This window comes from Mytilus trossulus, chromosome 8, assembly GCF_036588685.1.
Source record: "Mytilus trossulus isolate FHL-02 chromosome 8, PNRI_Mtr1.1.1.hap1, whole genome shotgun sequence".
Classification (NCBI taxonomy): Eukaryota; Metazoa; Mollusca; class Bivalvia; order Mytilida; family Mytilidae; genus Mytilus; species Mytilus trossulus.
The window spans coordinates 58,492,175-58,514,614 of record NC_086380.1 but is presented as its reverse complement, the minus strand read 5'-3'; the positions used below and the strand labels follow the sequence as shown (position 1 = coordinate 58,514,614).

At 32.7% G+C, this 22,440-nt stretch overlaps 1 protein-coding gene across 1 annotated transcript; it reads left to right on the top strand.

The window, feature by feature from the left end:
* The first annotated feature begins 20,986 nt into the window (after positions 1 to 20,986).
* On the top strand, positions 20,987 to 22,291 carry LOC134727806 (uncharacterized). The gene has a single exon (XM_063592196.1). The coding sequence runs from the start codon at positions 20,987 to 20,989 to the stop codon at positions 22,289 to 22,291; it is 1,305 nt and encodes a 434-aa protein (XP_063448266.1).
* Positions 22,292 to 22,440: the final 149 nt, after the last annotated feature.

Here is a 22,440-nt window from a genome sequence, read left to right as displayed (position 1 = left end):
CATATTGTTGCTGCTAGTTCCACGTTAGATTATGTCTATTTGGGTTGCTGATTTAACTTTGTCAATAAAACGGAAAAATTGTGATTTTTTTTATTCGTTTTTGTTTGTGTGCAGTGTCTATATGACTTTTTGTGCTGCTTTATTATATATTTTTCGATTTTTAGTGATGAAACACAATGTTTACTGATGTACCCCTATATTGACATTTGATCTATTATATCTATTTATTCTAATCGTTATCAATATATTGAAATTTTATGGATTGTATGTGATTGTCGTACAAGTGAGAGCAAGCTAAACAATGTTTAATCCGCCAATTTCTACATAAGAAAATGCCTGTACCAAGTCAGGAATATCGCACTTGTTATTCATTAAGTGGGTGTGTTCGAGATATGATTTTTGATTTGATTATGGTTTCCGTTTGAATTTTCATCGGAGCTCTTTATTATTGTGAATTTTCTTTTTGTCATAAAAAAAGGAGGGTACACTAGCTATATTTTATTTTTAACCCACCAGTTTTTCCTGGAAATGCCTGTTCCAATTCAGGAAAAATAGCAGTTTTACTCTTCTTCTTTCGATTCATAGCGTTTTGATTTTGCCAGTTTTTATGGAACCCTTTTAGTGAATTTGCCTATTAGTTCGATGTATTGGTTACTAGTTTACTTTTTTCTGAAATGATAGTGCCTGTCCCAAGTCAGGAGCCTGTAATTCAGTGGTTGTCATTTGTTTATGTGTTACATATTTGTTTTTCGTTAATTTTTTTTATATAAATAAGGCCGTTTGTTTTCTCGTTTGAATTGTTTTACATTGTCATTGTTGGGCCTTTTATAGCTGACTATGCTGTATGGGCTTTGCTCATTGTTGAATGCCGTACAGATACCTAAAGATGTATTTTCTGTGTCATTTTTGTCCCTTGTGGAGAGTTGTCTCAATGAAAATCATACCGCATTTTCTTTTTTATATTCATCCAGTATCTACAATTACTTTATAAATGATGTTCTTCACCTGTTTTGTTATTCTGTTGTATTAATTTGATGATGCACAATCATTGTTGCATATGTTTTTAAGACATCCATATGTTTTTTTAAAGATATTTATTGAAACCAATTAAAACTAACAAACAATGCAAATAATTAACATTCAAATACATTACACTTCATGAAAAAATTATATGAGACAATTATGACATGGTTTTAGCAACTCTATATAATATTATCAAAACTACAATCAAATAATAAGTACTTATTTATACACAATTTCACCAGTGTCTCGTTGTCCTCACTCCGAATAGTAAACATATATCATTCATTTAAATTTGATACATATGTTTTATAATTTATAATTAATATTTGATATATTAGTAGATTTGTTAATAAGCAAGCAAAAATCCCTACCAATTTGAATGAATGTACTTTTTTTACAATAACTAAAAACAAATAAAATAAAACCACAATTTACATACACATTTTTTAACAACCTTTGTCACGTGTCATGCTCGTGCAGAGTTGTCTAATTAGTTAGCCTGCCACATTCTTATTTTAATATTAAATGATTACTTTAAAAGCACTTTCAGCAACTTTTTCAAGGATATAAATAATATACTAAACTTATGTCTAGAAATATGCAAAGGCAGTTTCTAGCTGAAAGAAGTTCGCTAGTCATGTTTTGAAATTTTTGTCAGAATTTGGAAATTCTCTAGTTTTATCTATTTGAATGGCTTAAAAGAAATTGTCCATTTACCCCCTTTTTTAGGACATGTAACATTATAGGCCACCTGTAAAAGTCTCTAAAATGAGTGTTATTTAATAGTTTTTGTCAACTTACACTCCTCAGTGATAAATCAAGAGAGAACATTTTCCCACCAAAATTGCAATGGCATATATCTCGAAAACAAGCACATGGTCCTATATTTTATTTATGCTCTTTTGGTTCTTTTATTTTCCCCCTAAACATACATACTAGTGTTATGAAAAGCTTGCTGTTTTGAAAGTAAGTAGCTAACTTCCTAAGCTTGAAGTGTGTTTAATTGCGGACGGAAAATACAATCATCTTACTGTTTATTTGAATATTTTACATCTGTTAATCATAAATGTACAACTATGTTCATATATATCCATAGGATATTACACTGTTTCTTCAATAACTCTTGAAAGTTTGTGTTGGAAATCATAGACCTTACATTTCCACTGGTCCATGACCTGGAGATCGGGCTGTGGTTCTTTGAACATCATTTACGACCACCCTAGGCTGTGCACATACATAAGCTACTGGAATATATGTGTCTGATTCTTCATACTTATAAAATCCATTTTCACAACCTACTCTTTTTAATATCTGGATTTTCTTTTGAATTGGCGAGCATGTCTGATCTCCAGAAGAATCTATACACCTAGTACATTTAGTGCTAGCTCGATAGGTTTCATGGGGAAATGTTTCAGTGCTGTATGGCGTCTTCTCTAAATACCAAGGACATGATGTACGTACCATTAGTGGAAGATTTGATCCTTTTAAAAATGTCGAAGGACAGCTGCTTTTAGTGTTATCGATGCCATGGGTTACTAGTTGAACAAAAGATCTATTTAGTGTGCTTCGTGTCCAACCTTCTGCGAAAAATAATGTCCGATAATCTACGCCTCCGTTTAAACTGTTGAATTGAGACTGTAAGTCTGGAGGATCTGTACATGTCGGAGCACTATTAGCGGAAATCATACAGCATGTGGTGTACACTAGGATGGCTTTAATAATCTGGAATTGAATAATAAATATAATTCTGTGTTCAAGTTTGTCAGATTTTTAAAATGGTCAAGAAGCAATAAGGAAATCGACCATTATCTAAAATTATTAAAAATTATTTCTCTTCAAGTTCTATATATTGCAGAAAATGATCGTAAAGTATTTAGAATTTACTACCTATTGCTTTTAATAATAACTAAAATATTGTAAGGCAGAAAACATAGAATATATTTCTAAATTGTAGTTCATCTACTAGTAAATATAAAATAATTTCTAATGACCGAAACATTTAGTTTATGTTGCTTACAGTGATCAATTTCATCTTATATATTTTGTAAGGATTCAATGTTAGCTTCGTGTCTAAAGATGCTACTGTTAATTTGATTTTATATAATTATGTTTTATTGGTGTTGAACAATGCATAATTATAAAGTTTTCTATGGATTTATTGGAAATCACTTTGTCGAGTGTTTGGTTTGTCATCTAGAAGGAGTTGCTAATTTCGTAGTGTGTAATACCTACGGAAGTTTCTATCATCTTATGTATCTATAAATCTTGAGTGTGACAAAAGGATATCACTTTCAAATAGAAAACACCCAATCTTTACAGTTTTTTATAATGGATGTAGAATTGAAAGGAAAATTAACAATAACACAGATTTTGGTCAAATTTGGCATGATTTTTTGCTATTTTAGATTTTAGCCGGATAATCTGCACGGTGTCGTACCCTTTCTTTTTTTATTGCTTTTCACAAAGCATTTACTAAACACTATCTTATCGTATTTTATTTTTAATTCTATCACTTATTTTAGCTTCTAGTCATATAATGATGATTTTGTCTGTGTTATCCATACACAAATTTTTATTTTGTCAAAACCTGTAGCCTAAGAAAATGACAGGTAACCTTTTTTTTCGTTTTGTTTAACGTATCACAATATATACTTCATTTAGGCAAAGCGCATTGACCTATATAATTTATTTATTTTGCTCTTTTGGTTTCTTTACCCACTATCAATATTTACTTATGTTGTGAAAAGCTTGTTATTTTGAAACTGAGTAGCAAACTTATAATGAAGTAATTTTAATCCTCTATTCATCTGGTCATTAACTTATATCAAAAAGATACAAACTAACATGAATAAACAAAAACCAAAAAATAAAATATTATTGGGGTTAATGGCATGCTTTGTAATAATGAAAATCAAATTTTGTACAGGTAAAAACCATTTTTAAGCAATAAGTTGTACATGCTGTATATGTGAAAGAGGAAGAATATTTTTTGTTAGAATAAAAAAATTAGCTTGAATATGATATTAAGACTATAAGTTAGAAGGAACAGAATAAAATAAAGATATTTAAAGGACATTGAACTCTTTTTAAGTTTTTTTTAAATAACAGCAGGAAACGACTGACTTTGACTTTTATCTTAAAAGCAAGACGTTGTATACGTAGGCTGTAGAGATTGACGCACAAAAGTGATGTCACATTATACATGTTATTAATCTAAGAATTTTAAAAACTATGATAGAGTTCAAGGTTAGGTTTGTAATATTACTATTACATGTATAAGTAACAATGAAAATTACATTTCTTATTTATATTAATGTGTGGTAGTAAATAGATAATTAATTGTATTATCTAGCCAAGGATTTGTATAGTTCCACTATACAAATCCTTGATCTAGATATGTCGGTATGTATTCTAATTCAAACAACAACCAAATGCATAGCGTAAATTAATTTAACAAAAACTGAAATCTTATAAATGAACTGGGTGAATAATTATCATTATCCTAACACGTCCTGTTTCTAAAAAAGTTCATCGGAAGATACCCAGAACTCGTTGATAAATATTCCGTATCAACTTCACAAATAATACAAGATGGTCTTGAAGTATATATTTTGCGTACTGACGTTGGTTATCATCTTAATAACGTGTTATAGTATTATATTATTAGTCTTTATTAATGTTACTTGTACTGTTAAGTCAATTTTTTAGATATTCTTTTGAATTGACACTGTGGTTGTATAAAAACATCATACTTTGAACGACAAAATTATTTCATTTACTTAAATTACTCTTACTTATGGATCTTGACATACTATGAATGACAAAATTATTTTATTCAATAATAATACTTTTTCTGTTAAGTCTGTTCAAGGATTTGTATAGTGAGAAGGATTGGAATCTCGCAGTATCTCGTTAGTTCGCGCGTATCGTGAGAAGTCATAAACTCGCCACTTATATCATGATACTCGCTTCTATTGTAAATGTCCAGTTTTATCGCTTGGTTAACAACGTTATGAAAATACACATGGTAAGCTACGATCTTACGATCTTTTTTACGATATTAGTTTTATGTAGACTTACCGATAAATAATTCTTATTTCTCTTAAATTACAAAGTAATAATTACCTAAATTGATCAAACGGAAGAGTTGGCGTTTATAAAGTCTGTTTGTGCAATTTTCGTATTAAAATTAAATTACGTTTGTAAATTTGATATTCATCCCGGAAAAGATAAAAAAATATTTAGTTTTCCCCCTCATGTGACCGCAGTTTTGGTAGTCATTAATTATCTTCATAATAATCATTTACTCAAAGAGGAAGATGAAATAATAATTTGATTGTCACAGCTTGCTGTTTGACTTTCTGTTTATTTAAATACATGTAGTTCTTTGTTTTTTATTAATCATGCAAGGAACTGTTTGTAATTGAAATATATTTTTGTGGTGATTAGATTAGTTAGTGAAGAATATATATAATTAAATAAATTACAACCTTTAATCTCAATACATAACATTTAATTTAAAAAAATCAAGAGGGTTAATTAAAGAAAGTCTTTGATCTCAGTATCAGAACAAGCTTAGATATATTATGAAAGGGGATATTTAGTTTTCAATTTTCAGTTCAAATTATTTTTCAATGTTTCAACCATGTCAGATTTTTTATCCTTTTATATCTAACTATACAAATCCTTGGTCTGTTTTTTATGTTATACATTTGACTTGATACTGTACGTATGTATCCCGTCATACTTTGAACCACACATTATTTATTTATTATTATTACATTTACTGTTGAGTCTGTTGTTTGTTATATCAACTTTACGTGACTATGCATGTATGTATGTCTTCATACTTTGAACGACAAAATTATTTTTATGCCTACCTGTGCGAATTTTACACCAGCAATGAAAACCTTCTATCCTTTACGGGTAGACTTTATATAGATAAATTAAGTGGTATAAGAAAGGCAAAATGAGTATATTAAATTTGATGTATGCCTTTTTGTGCTTCTTCGTTACAGTTGTTGTTTTTATAGTGATGCAAGTATGTATGCCTTCATACTTCGAACGACGAAATTATTTTTATGTCTACCTGTACGAATTTCAAACGCGCATTTTAAATTTACACCAGCAATGAAAACCTACTTTCCTTTACGGGTAGACTTCATATACATAAATTAAGTGGTACAAGAAAAGCAAAATGAGTATGTTAAATTTGATGTATGCCTTTTTGTGATTCTTCGTTACATTTGTTGTTTTTATAGTGATATTAAGATGATAACACAATATTGACTGCTGTACCCCTATTTTTGACATTTTTACTCTTTAAGTATGTTTGTTTTGTTCATACATCGTTGACAATGTAATTGAACTTGATGCGACTGTCATACAAGTTAGAGGTTTAGCTAGCTATAAAACCAGGTTCAATCCACCATTTTCTACATTAGAAAATGCCAGCTGTACCAAGTCAGGAATATGACAGTTGTTATCCATTCGTTTGATGTGTTTGGACTTTTGATTTTGCCTTTTTATTTTGGATTTTCCCTTTTGCATTTTCTTCGGAGTTCAGTATTTTTGTGTTTTTACTTTTTATGAATAGAACAGAAAAAAATGAACGATAAAAAATTTGACAATATCCGATGAGAATAACAAATATACATTTTCGAGTTATGACGACCTTCGATTTGGATCTAATCGGATATTCTATGTGTCGTTTTTGACGCATACACCACATAGCCTTTAACACATATCCAATAAAATAGTCATACAACCCCAAGCCGTATCAGATATCAGAAAATGCTTCTCATATATAATTGTACGGATGCATCCCAATGGAGCGTTCAAATTAACAAACTCCTTCGTTATTGTCTCATCTATTTAATATAGTGCGATTTTTATTTAATGGATAGTCATTTAGTATATCGGAACGCATTTCAAAAATTGGCAATTTGCATGAACCACTAGATAACTAGCGGACATTTGAAATGAAAGTATCACTTATTTTAGATTAAATGTGTATGTGATCTGATTAAAGTAACATGTTTAATAATTAAAACATTAATTCAAAAGAGAATTAACAAGCTCCAATTAGTAACACAGAATCATTGTTCTGTGTATCCTCAATATCGAATCACAGGAAACAAGATATGTAGGTTCTAAACTAAGCAGGAATATGTGATATTTTCTTTGTGATAGATGTAACCTATATATGAATGAAATAGAAACAAACGAAACAGAAAAATGCTACTTTTATATTTAACTTCAATTCATTGTTCCCCCGGCCCATTTCAATAAGTATTTATATATGTGTCTGTCTAGAACATACACATGCAATGAACCTATTTGAAAACACATACGTTTCGAAAAAAATGATTGCAATATTATCAGCAAAATTATTTCTTTGAAGTACAACTGACAGAAAATAAATGATCGGAAAAAAAACATCATAAGTTTTAACCAACGAAATGTGGATGGTGGGAAATATTAAGAAGCATACGAAATCATGACGCCTTGGAACTATGAACCATTACTTGTTCTATATGGATAACTCTTCATATGTGTTGAACTTTACATGAAATACCCAATCTAAAACTTTTCGGATATGGGTATCACAGAAAGCTATCATAAAACACGTTGATATAAGTACGCCAAAAAGTAAACGTTTCGTAAGATGCAGGGCATGTATACTGAATATTGAATTATAGATGACATACTAGTACTCGGACGTTTTGCTAAGCAAACAAAGCAGGCCGTTAGTTATCTAGTTTCTCGTAACGTACAGTTGTTAACTTCGACTTCATTTGCTCACTGCTTAATGTTCTATATCAATAATATCTGAATTTCTAATGTGGATACCTTTATATACACTTCTGTTTGGTATCAATTTAGAAATGTGCTTGAAGGCCGTTCGTTTGCTCGTTTGAATTGTTTTACATTGTCAATTTCGGGCTTTTTACATCTGACTATGCGGTAAAGGCTTTACTCTTCATTGTTGAAGGCCGTATGGTGACCTATAGTTGTTAATTCCTGTGTCATTTGGTCTCTTGTGGAGATTTGTTTCATATTATGGAGTTAGGTCTACTTGTGATTCAATAAGAAATGAAAATGCTGACATGTGAACAAACTTTTAGGTGGTTTTCATTTCAATATTTTCAATGATAAACATTTTGAGATCTATTTACTTGTAAACACTAATCTGATTATAAAGTTTTAGTATGGTGAAATACATAACGGAAGTTTATATTCTTTCTATCTATCTAGCATCTAATGGTATTTTAATGTATATTTTTATTTTGTACGAATTATTGTACAATAAATTTAGATTCTTCTAATATACAACTTAACTTCAGTATAAATATTTGGAATTCATGTGTGTCATTTTGATGGATGCACCCATATATCATTTTTTAGCTCACCTGGCCTAAAGGTCTAAGTGAGCTTTCCTCATCACTTAGCGTCCGTCGTCCGTCGTCGTTCTTCACTTTTACAAAAATCTTCTCCTCTAAAATTACTGGACCAGATTTAACCAAACTTGGCCACAATCATCTAGTGGTATCTAGTTTTAAAAAAAATGTGTCCGTCGAACCAACCAAGATGACCGCCATTGCTAAAAATAGAACAAAGGGATAAAATGTAGATTTTAGCCTATAACTCTAATACCAAAGCATTTAGAGCAAATCTGACAAGGTGTTAAATTGTTTATTGAATATCTATTTGCCCTAAAATTTTATATGAATTAAACAACAAATTGTTGTGTTGCTGCCCTCCCCCACCCCACCCCAATTGGTATTTTTTGCTGTTTTTGGTTAGTATCTTGAATACTATTATAAATAGAGGTAAACTGTCATCTCAATATTGTTCAGCAAAGTAAGATCTACAAATAAGTCAACAATGACTAAAATGGTCAGTTGACATCTTAAGGCGTAATTGCCCTTTATAGTAAATTTTTAACAATTTTTACAAAATATTTTCCTCTGGAACTAAAGGGCCTAGTTGATTATAGATAGAGAAAATTGTAAGTGGCAAGAATGTTCAGTAAAGCAAGTTCTCCAAACACACGAGCATCACTAAAACACAATGTTGTTATGAATCCATCTGACGATCTGTTTTCTTTGTTTGATTTGCACCTAGACCAAGGTGAGCGACACCGGCTCTTATGAGCCTCTTGTTATTTCTTATAAAGTCGGATAGATATATTTTTATTATGATGAAAAATAAATTCTTCATCAGAAACAAGTTATTCTGTAAATTATGTTCCTTTTTTATTTGCAAGTGCAACCATTGAGTTAATATAAGTTATCTATATCTACAATATTCTATGTTATATCGACTATGACATGTATGATGGTTAATCAATTATTGCAAAAGCAGTTCATTCAAAAAAATCACAAAAGCTCTATTTACATGCAAAACACACAAACTAACGTCATATGAACTTCTGATGACGAATAAAATGAAGCAAACATTATCCTTCAATTTAACTTCTGAAACAAAGATGTAGTCTTTGAGTTTGTAATCAAAGTTTGGTGACTTTTATAAGATATTTAAAACAGAAACTATTCTAGCTTTCCAATTGTAATCGTTCCTTCTCCATGATGCCAAAATCCAGCAGCCTCTGCTAATGGGGTTTTAGGCAGTTAAGCTGCCTTATGCGAGCACCCTGGATTTGGGTGCTACCCAATAAATGCTGAAATACGTGCCATTGTTATTATCAAGCTGGATATTATGTTATTTATAACTTATTGGACATTTTTTTCATACTTTTCATTCTGGATTACAAAAAATATGACGAGAAAAACCTTAAATGATCGTCGATTTTCCCAAAAGTTTTGAAGTTGCATATAGAAAGTAGAGCACATTAGGAATCCTTTATTTATTTTATTATCCCCTAAGCTTTTGGCTAAGATGTCAAAGACCAAATGTATGACATATTTAATCGCCGAAAATGTCTAAAGACAATTAGTTTAAATTTCCCAAATTGCAAAAGTCGTAGGAATATTATTTGTCATCAATACGTAGTCAACTACGTCAGTAATCTATTTAGATAAGTTCGACTGATCACGCTTACTGTTTTGTCAGATTCCCGTATCCCGGTTACACTATCTTAGTAAGCAATTCTCAATTCTCATTTTTAAGCTCACCTGGCCCAGAGGGCCAAGTGAGCTTTTCTCATCACTTGGCGTCCGTTGTCCGTCGTCCGGCGTCTTGCGTCCGTCGTCAGTCGTCTGTAAACTTTTAGAAAAATCTTCTTCTCTGAAACTACTGGGCCAAATTAAACCAAACTTAGCCACAATCATCATTGGGGCATCTAGTTTAAAAATTGTGTCCGGTGACCCGGCATACCAACCAAGATGGCCGCCACAGCTAAAAATAGAACATAGGGGTAAAATGCAGTTTATGGCTTATAACTCAAAAACCAAAGCATTTAGAGCAAATCAAATGGGGTAAAAGTGTTTATCAGGTCAAGATCTATCTGCCCTGAAAAATTCAGATAAATCAGACAACCCGTTGTTAGGTTGCTGCCCCTGAATTGATAATTTTAAGATCTACAAATAAGTAAACATGATCAAAATGGTCAATTGACCCCCTAAGGAGTTATAGCCCTTTTTAGTCAATTTTTTACAATTTTCGTAAATCTTAGTAATCTTTTAGAAAAATCTTCTTCTCTGAAACTACTGGGTTAAATTTAACCAAATTTAGCCACAATCATTATTAGGGTATCTTGTTTAAAAATTGTGTCCGGTGATCCGGCATACCAACCAAGATGGCCGCCATGGCTAAAAATAAAACATTAGGGTAAAATGCAGTTTTTGACTTATAAATCAAAAACAAAAGCATTTAGAGCAAAACTGATAAGAAAGAAAAGTGTTTATCAGGTCAATTTCTATTTGCTTTGGAATTTTCAGATGAATCAGACAACCGGTTGTTAGGTTGCTGCCCCTGAATTGATAATTTTAAGGAAATTTTGCTGTTTTGGGTTATTAACTTGAATATTATTATAGATAGAGATAAACTGTAAACAGCAAAAATGTTCAGCAAAGTAAAATCTAAAAATAATTTTCATGACCAAAATGGTCAATTGACCCCTTTAGGAGTTATAGCCCTTTATAGTCAGTTTTTACCAATTTTTGTAAAATTTATAAATTTTCACTTACATTTCCACTGAAGCTATTGGGCCAAGTTCATTATAAATAGAGATAATTGTAAGCAGCAAGAATGTTTAGAAAAGTAAGATGTTTAAACACATCCCCATCACCAAAACACAATTTTGTCATAAATCCATCAGTCTCCTTTGTTTAATATTCACATAGACCAAGGTGAGCGACACAGGCTCTTTGGAGCCTCTAGTTTTGTCATTTCCCGGGTCCCGCAAGACCTCATTTCCCGTTTTCACGACACAATAATTTGACTTTCACGTGTCACGCTTACAAAAAAACGGAAATCCTGCGTCACGCTTAGACCCCAATGAGACCCACTATAAACAAACGACAACCACTGAATAACAGGCTCCTGACTTGGGACAGGCACAAATAGTGCAACTTTATATATGATACCTGAATGTAAGCAAATATTATATATAGGTGGAGTCCATTGGGCCACTCTACTTCTTCATGTTTGATAACTTTGAAACGGATGAGATCCCCACCCCTCGACCATATTCATTCATGTATAAGACTTAATAAATAATCAAATGAAATATAGGGGTAGTCCTCAGGGTCACCCCTCTCCTTCATGTTTTAGAACTTGGAAACAGTCGAGATCCCCATCCCTAAACCATATTTATTCATGTATGGGACAATATATAATTAATCAAATGAAATATCGGGCAGTCCCTGGGGATCACCCCATCCCTCCTGTTTAATAACTTGGTAACGGTCGAGATACCTATCCTTAAACCATATATCTTCATGTAGTGGACCATATAACAAATCAAATGAAATATAGGGGGTTCCCTGAGGGTCACCCCACCCCTCCTGTTTGAGAACTTGGTAACGGTCAAGATCCCCACCCATAAACCATATATATTCATGTATGGGACAATATAACAAATCATATGAAATATAGATGGAGTTCGTGGGGCCACTCTACCCCTTCCTGTTTGAAAATTTATAATGGTCGAGATCCACAATCTTAAACCATATATATTTATGTATGGGATAATATTACAAATCAAATAAATTATAAGGGGGTCCCTATGTTTACTGCACACCCTCCTGTTTGAGAACTTGGAAATTCGAGATCCTCACCCCTTAACCATATATACTCATGTATGGGACTATATAACAAATCAAATGAAATATAGGGGACGTCCCTGTGGTCACCATACCCCTCCTGTTTAAGAACTTGGAAACAGTTGGGATCCCCACCTCTAAATAAAATGAAATATAGGGAGAGTCCCTGCAGTCACCCAACCCCTCCTGATTGAGAAATTGGAAACAGTCCAGACCCCCACCTTTAAATTAAACCATATATATTCATGTATGAGAACTGATCAAATGAAATATAGGGAGAGTCCTTAGGGTCACCCTACCCACTCCTGTTTGATAACTTAGTGTACTGTTGAACACAAACTCAGATTTCTTTCCAGGGAAGCAAGTCTATTCATACTTTTACAAACTCGTACAAAAGTCAATTTGAACTTCTATAAGTAGTCAACCAATACTAACGTTTACGAACTGCAATCATTGCAAACTTGTACCACTGCAGACTCATGACCATGAAAAAAATATACTTGGTATATGTGTTATTTTTAATACTTTGACAAAATATGAATTATTTGCCTCAATGATTATTTCATTAAATGAACATAAATGTACAATATATGATTGTTTAATGTTTGTTCTTTTTAAAAAATCTTTAAAAAACAAATTGAAGCCACAATATTTGTCTTATATAAACTTCTGCCAAGTTTGCCTCTGATTTTTTTTACTTAACTGCCTACAGCGCCTTTGGTGCTTTGATTTAAATCTCATGTCATATTCCAGGGATTACATATCTTATAAAGATACTGTTGCTGCTCACAGGAAAACTTCACATGTTGAAGGGTAAATTTAGTCTGACTAAATTGGATTCAAACTCATATTAAAGGTTAATTGTTATTATAACTTCAAAAGTCACGAGGGTTTGTGATGAATGTTATTGAAAAAGATGGTGTTTGCATAAAACTCATATCATCATATGAACTGCTTCTAAGCATCATTCAAGCTAGTTCATGATAGGAGCTGGTTCTTGTCCCAATAAGACCTACAGGTAGCACTTATCATCGTATGAGCTTATTCTAGTCATCTTATGAACTGGTTTATAGCACGATACGAGCTAGTTTTTGTCATAATACATGTAATACGACCTTGTTCTTGTCATGAAACGAGTTGTTTCTTGTCATATTAAGATCTGGTTCTTCGCATCATATGACATTGTTCTAAGTATCTTATATTATTGTTCTGAGCTTATTATTATTATGATATGAGCTGTTTCTTGTCACCTTGAGATCTGGTTCTTAGTATCATATCAGCTTGTTCTTATCATCTAATGATATGGTTCTTGAATTTTAAACCTGATGCTTTTTGTTAATCTATTAATCATGTTTTTCTTTGTCTAATATGTTCTCCTATTTATTTGTATTGTAGTCCTGTAATATTATGTTTTCATTTCAATGTTATATTTAACTTTGCCATTAAAGTGCGAGGTTTGACATGCCATAAAATCAGGTTCAACCCACCACTGTTATTCCCCCTTTAAAAGTGTCCTGTACCAAGTCAGGAAGATGGTCATTGTAATATTATTGTTCGTTTCTCTGTGTGTTGCATTTTAACGTTGAGTCGTTTGTGTTTCCTCTTATTTTTGAGATATTGAGATAAGACGTGGCACGGTACTTGTCTATCCCAAATTCATGTATTTGGTTTTCATGTTATATTTGTTATTCTCGTGGTGTTTTGTCTGATGCTTGGTCCGTTTCTGTGTGTGTTGCGTTTCGGTGTTGTGTCGTTGTTCTCCTCTTATATTTAATGCGTTTCGCTCGGTTTTGGTTTGTTACCCCGATTTTGTTTTTTGTCCATGGATTTATGAGTTTTGAACAGCGGTATACTACTGTTGCCTTTATTCTTAACATTAGCCTAGTTGATTCGTATTATTAATATGTAAAAAGAAGAAAATTCAATTTCATTGATAGAAAAATAAACTGACAACGACATGGCTAAAAAAGAAAAAGAAAAACAGACAAATAATAGTACAAAAACAACGTATAAAAAAGACTAGGCAACACAAACCCAACCAACATTGGGGTTTATCTCAGGTGCGTCTGAACGGTAGTTAGTGCTGATCAACAAGTGGAACACGTCGTGTTTCTCATATTATTACAAACCCCGTAAATAGTCTAATTCGGTTTGTCACAATGAGTAAACGGTTTTTTTCATGCCTATGACCACAGCTAATTGTTAAACGATAAAGCAATTAAAAAATGAACCATGCCACAAATGAGTAGATGGAATTATGATACGTACAGCTAAAATTGAAGAAAAAAGGCACAGGAACTAATATGCTTTATTCAGTAAATTAGAAATACACATGGTATATTCAATGTCGTTTCTTAAACAAATCAATAAACATCCATTTTTACCGGACTCAAAATTCAAGGATCCCTAGTTTTTGAAATATCTGAAAACAAGTTTATCTTCTGAGTTATTGTGTTTTTAACTTGTTGATGCCTTGTAGACAAATATCTGAAATATTCGTGTATTCATCAATCATAATAATGACGACATTTCGGGTTATTCAATACTGGTTTATTCACATATAAAAAAAAGTAAAAACACAAAAATACCGAACTCCGAGGAAAATTCAAAAAGGAAAATCAAAAATCAAAAGGCAAAATCAATAGTCCAAACACATCAAACGAATGGGTAACAACTGTCATATTCCTGACTTGGTACAGGCATTTTCTAATGTAGAAAATGGTGGATTGAACCTGGTTTTATAGCTAGCTAAACCTCTCACTTATATGACAGTCGCATCAAATTCCATTAAATTGTCAACGATGCATGAACAAAACAAACATACTCAAAGAGTAAAAATGTCAAAAATAGGGGTACAACAGTCAATATTGTGTTATCATCTTAATCATATCAAATCATAAACAACAAATGTACATTAATTTAACATTCTCATTTTGCTTTTCTTATACGGCTGAATTTATCTATGTAAAGTCTACCCATAATGATAGAAGGTTTCATAACTGGTTTAAAAATGCGCGTATGAAATTCGCACAGGTAGACATAAAATAATTTTGTCGTATGACGGCATACATAAATGAAGACTTACGTAAAGTTTGTATAACAAAAACAGACTTAACAGTAAAAGTAATAATAATAAATAAAATAATGGTGTGCTTTAAAGTATGACGGGATACATAAGTACAGTTTCACGTCAAATACGCTGAATTTATCTATGTAAAGTCTACCCATAAATGATAGAAGGTTTTCATTACTGGTGTAGAATAGCGCGTTTGAAATTCGCACAGGTAGACATAAAAATAATTTTGTCGTATGTCGGCATACATAAATACAGACTCACGTAAAGTAGATATACCAAAAACCAGACTTAACAGTAAAAGTAGTAATAATAAATAAAATAATGGTGTGGTTCAAAGTATGACGGGATACATAAGTACAGTTTCACGTCAAATGTATATCATGAAAAACAGACTAAACAGAAAAAGTAGTATTATTGAATAAAATAGTTTTGTCATTCATAGTATTCAAGATCAATCAATGAAATAATTTTGCCGTTCAAAGTATGTGGTTTTACATAACCACTGAGTCACTTCAAATGATTATCTAAAAAAGACTTATAAAAGAATTCTATAATACGTAATTTAGATGATAACAAACGTCAGTACGCAAAATTTACCCTTCAAGACCATCTTGTATTATTAGTGAAGTTGATACGGAATATTTATCAACAAGTTCTGGGTATCTTCCGATGAACTTTTTTAGAAAAAGGACGAGACGTTCTTTGACATACCCCCTGGTTCATCAACTTTCTGCTCAGACACTGGTGACGTTTTACAAAGTCTGAATAGGAGCTGCAAGCTCTTGAATACCTAATAAGTTGGGAAATGTATATTCCATATGCAGGTGAAGTTGGTATATTACTACTAAGGTGGGGGAAATTGATAATTTCAAAATTGAAATCGTCTCGTTTGTCATAGATTCTGGTACTGAGATGACTGTGTATGTCAAATTCGAGGTATAAGTCTAAAAATGAGGCGGAGGAAGCCGTGTCTGTGGTCTCTTTAATTTCTAGTTCTGGTGGGTATATTAATGGAATCCAATCAGAAAAGTTCGGATTGTTAATGGAAAGAATATCATCAATATATCTGAAAGTGAAATTAAACAACCTGGCTTCTTTGATCTTCTTGTTTTTGACAAGTGTCTGAAGGAACTCCGATTCATATGAAAATAAGAAGAGGTCAGCAAGGAGAGGCGCACAGTTCGTTCCCATAGGAATGCCGACAATTTGTTGAAAAAGTCTACCTCCAAATTCAACAAATATGTTGTCAATAAGAAATTCCAGCATACTGATCACTTGTTCCTCTGTGTAGTATGTTTTACTCTTTTGTTCCTTATTAACAAAATATGCCTTATGGTATCCCAAAGTGATAAATTTATAGCGTATGCTACCATTTTTATGATGAAAAGCATTGTGGATTATTTCTTTTAGACGGTTTTTCAATTTCACATGGGGAATGGTTGTATACAAGGTTGAAAAATCAAAAGTTTTAATAGAACTAATTTCAGAAAAAGACCGAGATTTAAAATTATCAAGAAGTTCTTTAGAGTTTTTCAGAATCCACATATGGTTAATACCACTACGTGAGTAAACAGTTTCACAGTATATCTGAAGACCCTCTTTAACTGCGGACAGAATTTTAGTCAGTCTAATGGACAATTCTTTAGTAGAACAAGCAGATGAGCCGGCAATGTACCGTTGTTTGTACGGAATTTTGTGAAGTTTAGGTATCCAATACAAACAAGGTAAGTTCTCCGATTTGTTGTTCAATGCAATGTTCATAGAAGCCATGAAGGACTTATGATTCGCCAAAATCTCATCCTTGTCAAATGATATGTTTTTGTATGTGGGATTACCTGAGTGTTCATTTATTCCTAATTCTTTTATAAGACACTCGTAGTAATACGATTTACATACAAAGACAATATTATTTGAAGCTTTGTCCGCAGGAACAACAACATACTTATCTTGAAGAGATGATAGACATTTCACAGCCTCTTTGTCACTGAAAATGGACTTAGGTCGATCATTCACACAGTTTTTCAACTTATGAATGCCACGTTTTATCAGAGACCTGATTGTTTTTACCCATTCTGACAAAGTGTCCAGTTGAACTTCTTCTCGCTTAGCCCATGCTCTGGCGTAGTTCTCAATGGAATCCATAATTATTTTGAAGTTATGGTTCCAATTGATGTGTTGGGGTTCTCTAAACTAAGGACCACGAGAAATCACCTTTCGGAGATTTTCATGTTGAATTATGTTTAGATCCCCAGTAATTACATGGCCAGAGGGGCTGTAATTGTAAGGCGAGTTGGAACAATCACATGTCAGAGGTTTTTTTAGGTATTGTTCTAAATCAAGGTCATGTAATGCTTGTTTATAATTAAATATTTTGGGTGCAATGGTTTTGGTGTAACTGTAGGATACAATAGGAACAGACTGATTTTGAAAATAAATAGGAATTTTAGATGTTACCTCCTTGTTATGTAGAACGTTGCTGATGTTGATTGCATCAATTCCTCTATTGTTAAAGTGAACAGGAAGGAATTTCCTCTTTTCCTCATGTAAAGGTTCCGATCTTACTGGTTTAAAGAGACGGAAAAGAGCTACATCACAAATTATACTGACAAGTCTGTATATTGGAGAAAATGTATTAGTACCTCCTTTGTCAAGTGCATAATCTCTCAAACATTTTAGAAAATTAACCGGCAGTGAAAAAAGAATAGTTCTAATGTAATGTAACCCTAACGGATGATGCAGATGAGAAAGAAGGTCATCAAAGCTTCCAGAGGCCGATCTAGATTTGGAAGACTTTTTTACATTAGGCCGACGGTAACGTTTTTGTCCATGACTACGTTGGTTTCGTAAGGTAGTATTAGATAAACTCATTACATTAACATCACTGCAGGCTGGACATGACAAATTTCCTACTCCTTTGACATTATCATTGCACCCATATGGCATTGCAGTACCTAGTTCCCGTATCCAGAAATTTTCTCTATCTTTTCGGAAAGGAGTACTAAGTACTGGACTATTTGTGTGGTGATAAATATTCTCGATGATGCGTACTTTCATAGATAACGAAGGGTCATGGTCCGGTTGATTAAAGTGGTTATAAAGAACCCTGAATTGCGGATCTTTATTATCAGACCGGTGTTGATTCATCCTTTTACGTAAAGTTTGTCGAGTTTCACCAACATAAAGTAGTCCACACAAAGTACATTCGATTCCGTACACTACATTGTCCGTGGAACAGTCCAGAGGTTCGAAAGATTTTGTATAATACGTTTTTCCTGTTAAGTTACTGGTGAAATCAGGAGTCGTGATTAACATATCCCATGTCTTACACGTACTCCTTTTTCCTTTTTTGTGTTTACAAGACGAAATGATAGGTGTTGATTCACTTGTAGCAGGTGTTTTCAAACAGTCGAAAATATTAACGGAACATGGCTTTAATTTATGAAAAGTATCTGAATTTTTAAAGTAGTAATTACCTTCTGGCTGAACGTACGTCAAATCAGGGGTATCCCGGAGGATATTCCGTGGAACACACAAATCAAATGCTACAGTGTTCCGTGTAGCAAAATAGGACCTTGGTAACCCGGGCGACGTCCCAGCCGGTTTGTTCTTAGTATTATTTGTATTCATCATGCATAAAGCTACCAAGTAATATCAGCATGGAACGAATACTTTATATCACGGACTATCAATGTGGTTACCACAACTTAAAAGCTACGCGAGTTTGTTTATTCCGCAATGCATGACAAACTTGTTGCAGTCAGTATATATATATCAGTTGATCGTAAACACGTCGTAGTTCATAATTCATCGTTACTAATTAGGTCCGATACCACAATAATTTCGTAGCGCATTTCTTTCAGAAAATAAATGCAAATTTTAAAAATCCAACCTGCGCCTTCTCAATGAAATTTTTACAGTGCGTTGTACTACTTTTGGGACAAGTTATATCAAAATTGTAGAAAACATTATCGGCTCTTACTCAAAATATGGACAATTTTATGTTTATGGCGTCTTGAAATCATTTGACAGCTTCCTAAGTGCTAAATGTTAACATTTTTCAGCTGGACCAAATCACTACTTTCCTTAAAAATTCTGGACCCAAACTTTTTTACAGTGTAATTTCAAACCTCCCTTTCCCAACTTGCAATTTGAGGCATCAAACATGGAGAAATACATTTGGAAGAGGTTGGCAAGTAACCCACTGTCAACACTAGGGACTATATTCGTGGATGACGAAAATCAAGGGACGAAAATTGTGGTCTCGGACCATTAACGGATTAGACAAAAAACCAAGGTAAGAGTTATACGTATAAATAACATGTGCTAGTATTCGAGTATGCTTATTCGTGAAAATCCATATCAGATATTGCCGTTCAACATGATTTCATAAATACACTGGGAAAAAAAAGAAAAACATGTTCTATAAATAAATGTATTGAAAAGAAAAAAAAATCAATTTCTATTCGAACTTTTTGAATTATTGATAGTAATCACAAAAATGTTAACACTCTTACTTTATAGGGGTAATTTATTTTCTGACTAAGGGTTTTCAAAAGATTTATACCAAATATGTGTTGACATTTAAAAATATATGTTTTATATTCATTATAAATACACGAAAGATGTTTCTTGTTGAATAATAAAAATTAAGAAAGAGGAAGAGTTTCGTATAAATCGTAAATTAAGTAAACTCCGATGTTTTTAAAGTGTTTATTTCCAAGTTTTAGTCCGGAATTGACATCATTCATAACATGCTTGTTTCCAATTACTGTTCAAAAGGGCAATGATTGTGAGATATATATAAAACAAAATCTAAAGAATGTATGTTTTTGTTCAAAAAAGTGAAAAAGTAAAAAAAAAAATCTCTTTTAGCATCCAGTTACATTACCATGATTACATTGTACATGGAGTATAATGGTTCAATTTTGTCAAATTAAACTAAGAATGATAGTTGATGAATTATTCACTTGCACGTAAATAATCTGACCTCATTGAATCCATATTCATTTCTGTATCTATAATATCAGTTCTCTTCTTTTTTTTTATATATATGTATATATATATATATTTATGTTTATACAGCTTATATTACCATCAGATGTGCTAGGAGGTCAACTCGAAGGTTTTTTGGATTGCGTCAAAACAAAAACAAAACACACGAAACGAAGCTACCTAACATCAATCACGTGGTATTACCAATGTGATTTCAACTGATCGGGCGGAGCTTAAGTTTTAATTTGCATAAGGACAGTCTATTCAAAGATGTGTGTGATAAGGATGATTTCCGTTATAATTGTTATTGATTTCTAATCACCTATCAGTGACACCTAACGAATTTACTAAAGGATGAGTGCATGATATGGGAGGTGTAGAACAATTTTGAAATAAAAAATATTTATATGTGCTATAGCTCAGTATTTGAAAGTACCAGCTCTGGTATTATTCTATTAAAATATTTCTTATTATGAGATTTATATTATAAAAAAAATATATATTAAAAATAAGATATTTACACCCCATTTTTCCTTCCTAAAATATAATCATAATACAAGCTTTAAAGAAAGAAATTCTCGGTTTACGCGTGAATGTTTTGCCGCTTTTAAGATTTACTATTTAAGCACATCTTATAATCCTGTTAAATCATTCTGTATTACGAAACATGACCGAGCGTAAACGAATACTTTCCTCTCATTCAAAAGAAATAGTCTACAACGTGTCAAAGTTTTTTGAGTCGCAGATTCAGCAACCGACATCCACGCCAGTAAAAGCACACACAGAAAGAGCAGCAGAAGCTACCCTGGTTAGCGAGGCTACTATACGGAGAATTCGACGTGAGAAAAATGAAAAAGGGAGACTTTTTTCACCAGAAAGACAGAAAGTAAGAGGTCCATATAAGCCTGTTGATGACTTCGATAAATGTGCCATAAGACAGAAGATTAATGAATTTTACACAGTTCGTCGTCAGTTGCCAACCATTGATAGACTTTATGAACCGCTAAAGTGTGACATTAATTTTCCCGGCAGTAAATCACTACTTCTGAAAATTGTGAAGGAACTTGGTTTCAAGTGGAAGCGCTCTCAAACAAAGAGAAGGGTTCTGATCGAGAAGGATGCCATCGTTGAAAAGCGAATTCAATATTTGAACAGAATAAAAGATTACCGCAAGAAAGGTATGAACTTGGTGTTTATAGATGAGACGTGGATTGACACTGCATATACTGCAAAGAAATGTTGGCAACATGAAGATGAATGCGGGGTTTTAGAACCAGTAAGCCGTGGACAACGTCTTATCATCGTTCACGGGGGCGGAATGTTGGGATTTGTACCAAATGCATTACTGATTTACAAGGCTAAATCTTGTACTGGTGACTACCATCACGAGATGAATGGTAAGAACTTTAAAAAGTGGTTTACAGAAAAACTCTTGAGCAACCTACCCGAAAAGAGCGTTTTAATAATGGACAATGCATCATACCATTCTGTACAGTTTGACAAATGTCCAACAACTAATACCAAGAAAGCAAATATTCAGGCTTATCTTCGATTACACGAAATACAGTTTGACAATAAACTTCTTCGACCGCAGCTTCTTGCTTTAGCAAAAGCCAACAACCAAACGCCAAAATATGTTATAGACAATATCGCCAGAGAGAAAGGACATGAAATTTTACGTCTCCCTCCTTATCATCCAGATCTAAATCCTATAGAACTGATATGGAACCAAGTAAAACAAAGTGTCGCCTCAAGAAACGTTACCCACAGGATTGACGATGTTTTAAAACTTGCACACGAAGCAGTGGCAGATATCACAGTTTCTGATTGGGAGAAAACTTGCCGTCATGTTGCAATTATCGAAGAAGAATACAGAAAAAGAGACATTGTAATCGACGAACAAATGGAGAGATTGATAATTGATCTGGCAGACAGCAGTGACAGTGATAGTGACATTAACGACCATGCTTAACTTACTTTCAATTGTATAATTTTCAAACGTCTGTGATACATTAAAAATTTTTTGATGAAAATATTAGTTTCAGTTTATATATGATTTACATGTAAATCGAAGTTGAAAACAAATTAAAAGTATTGAACAAAATCAAAAAAAGAGAGAGA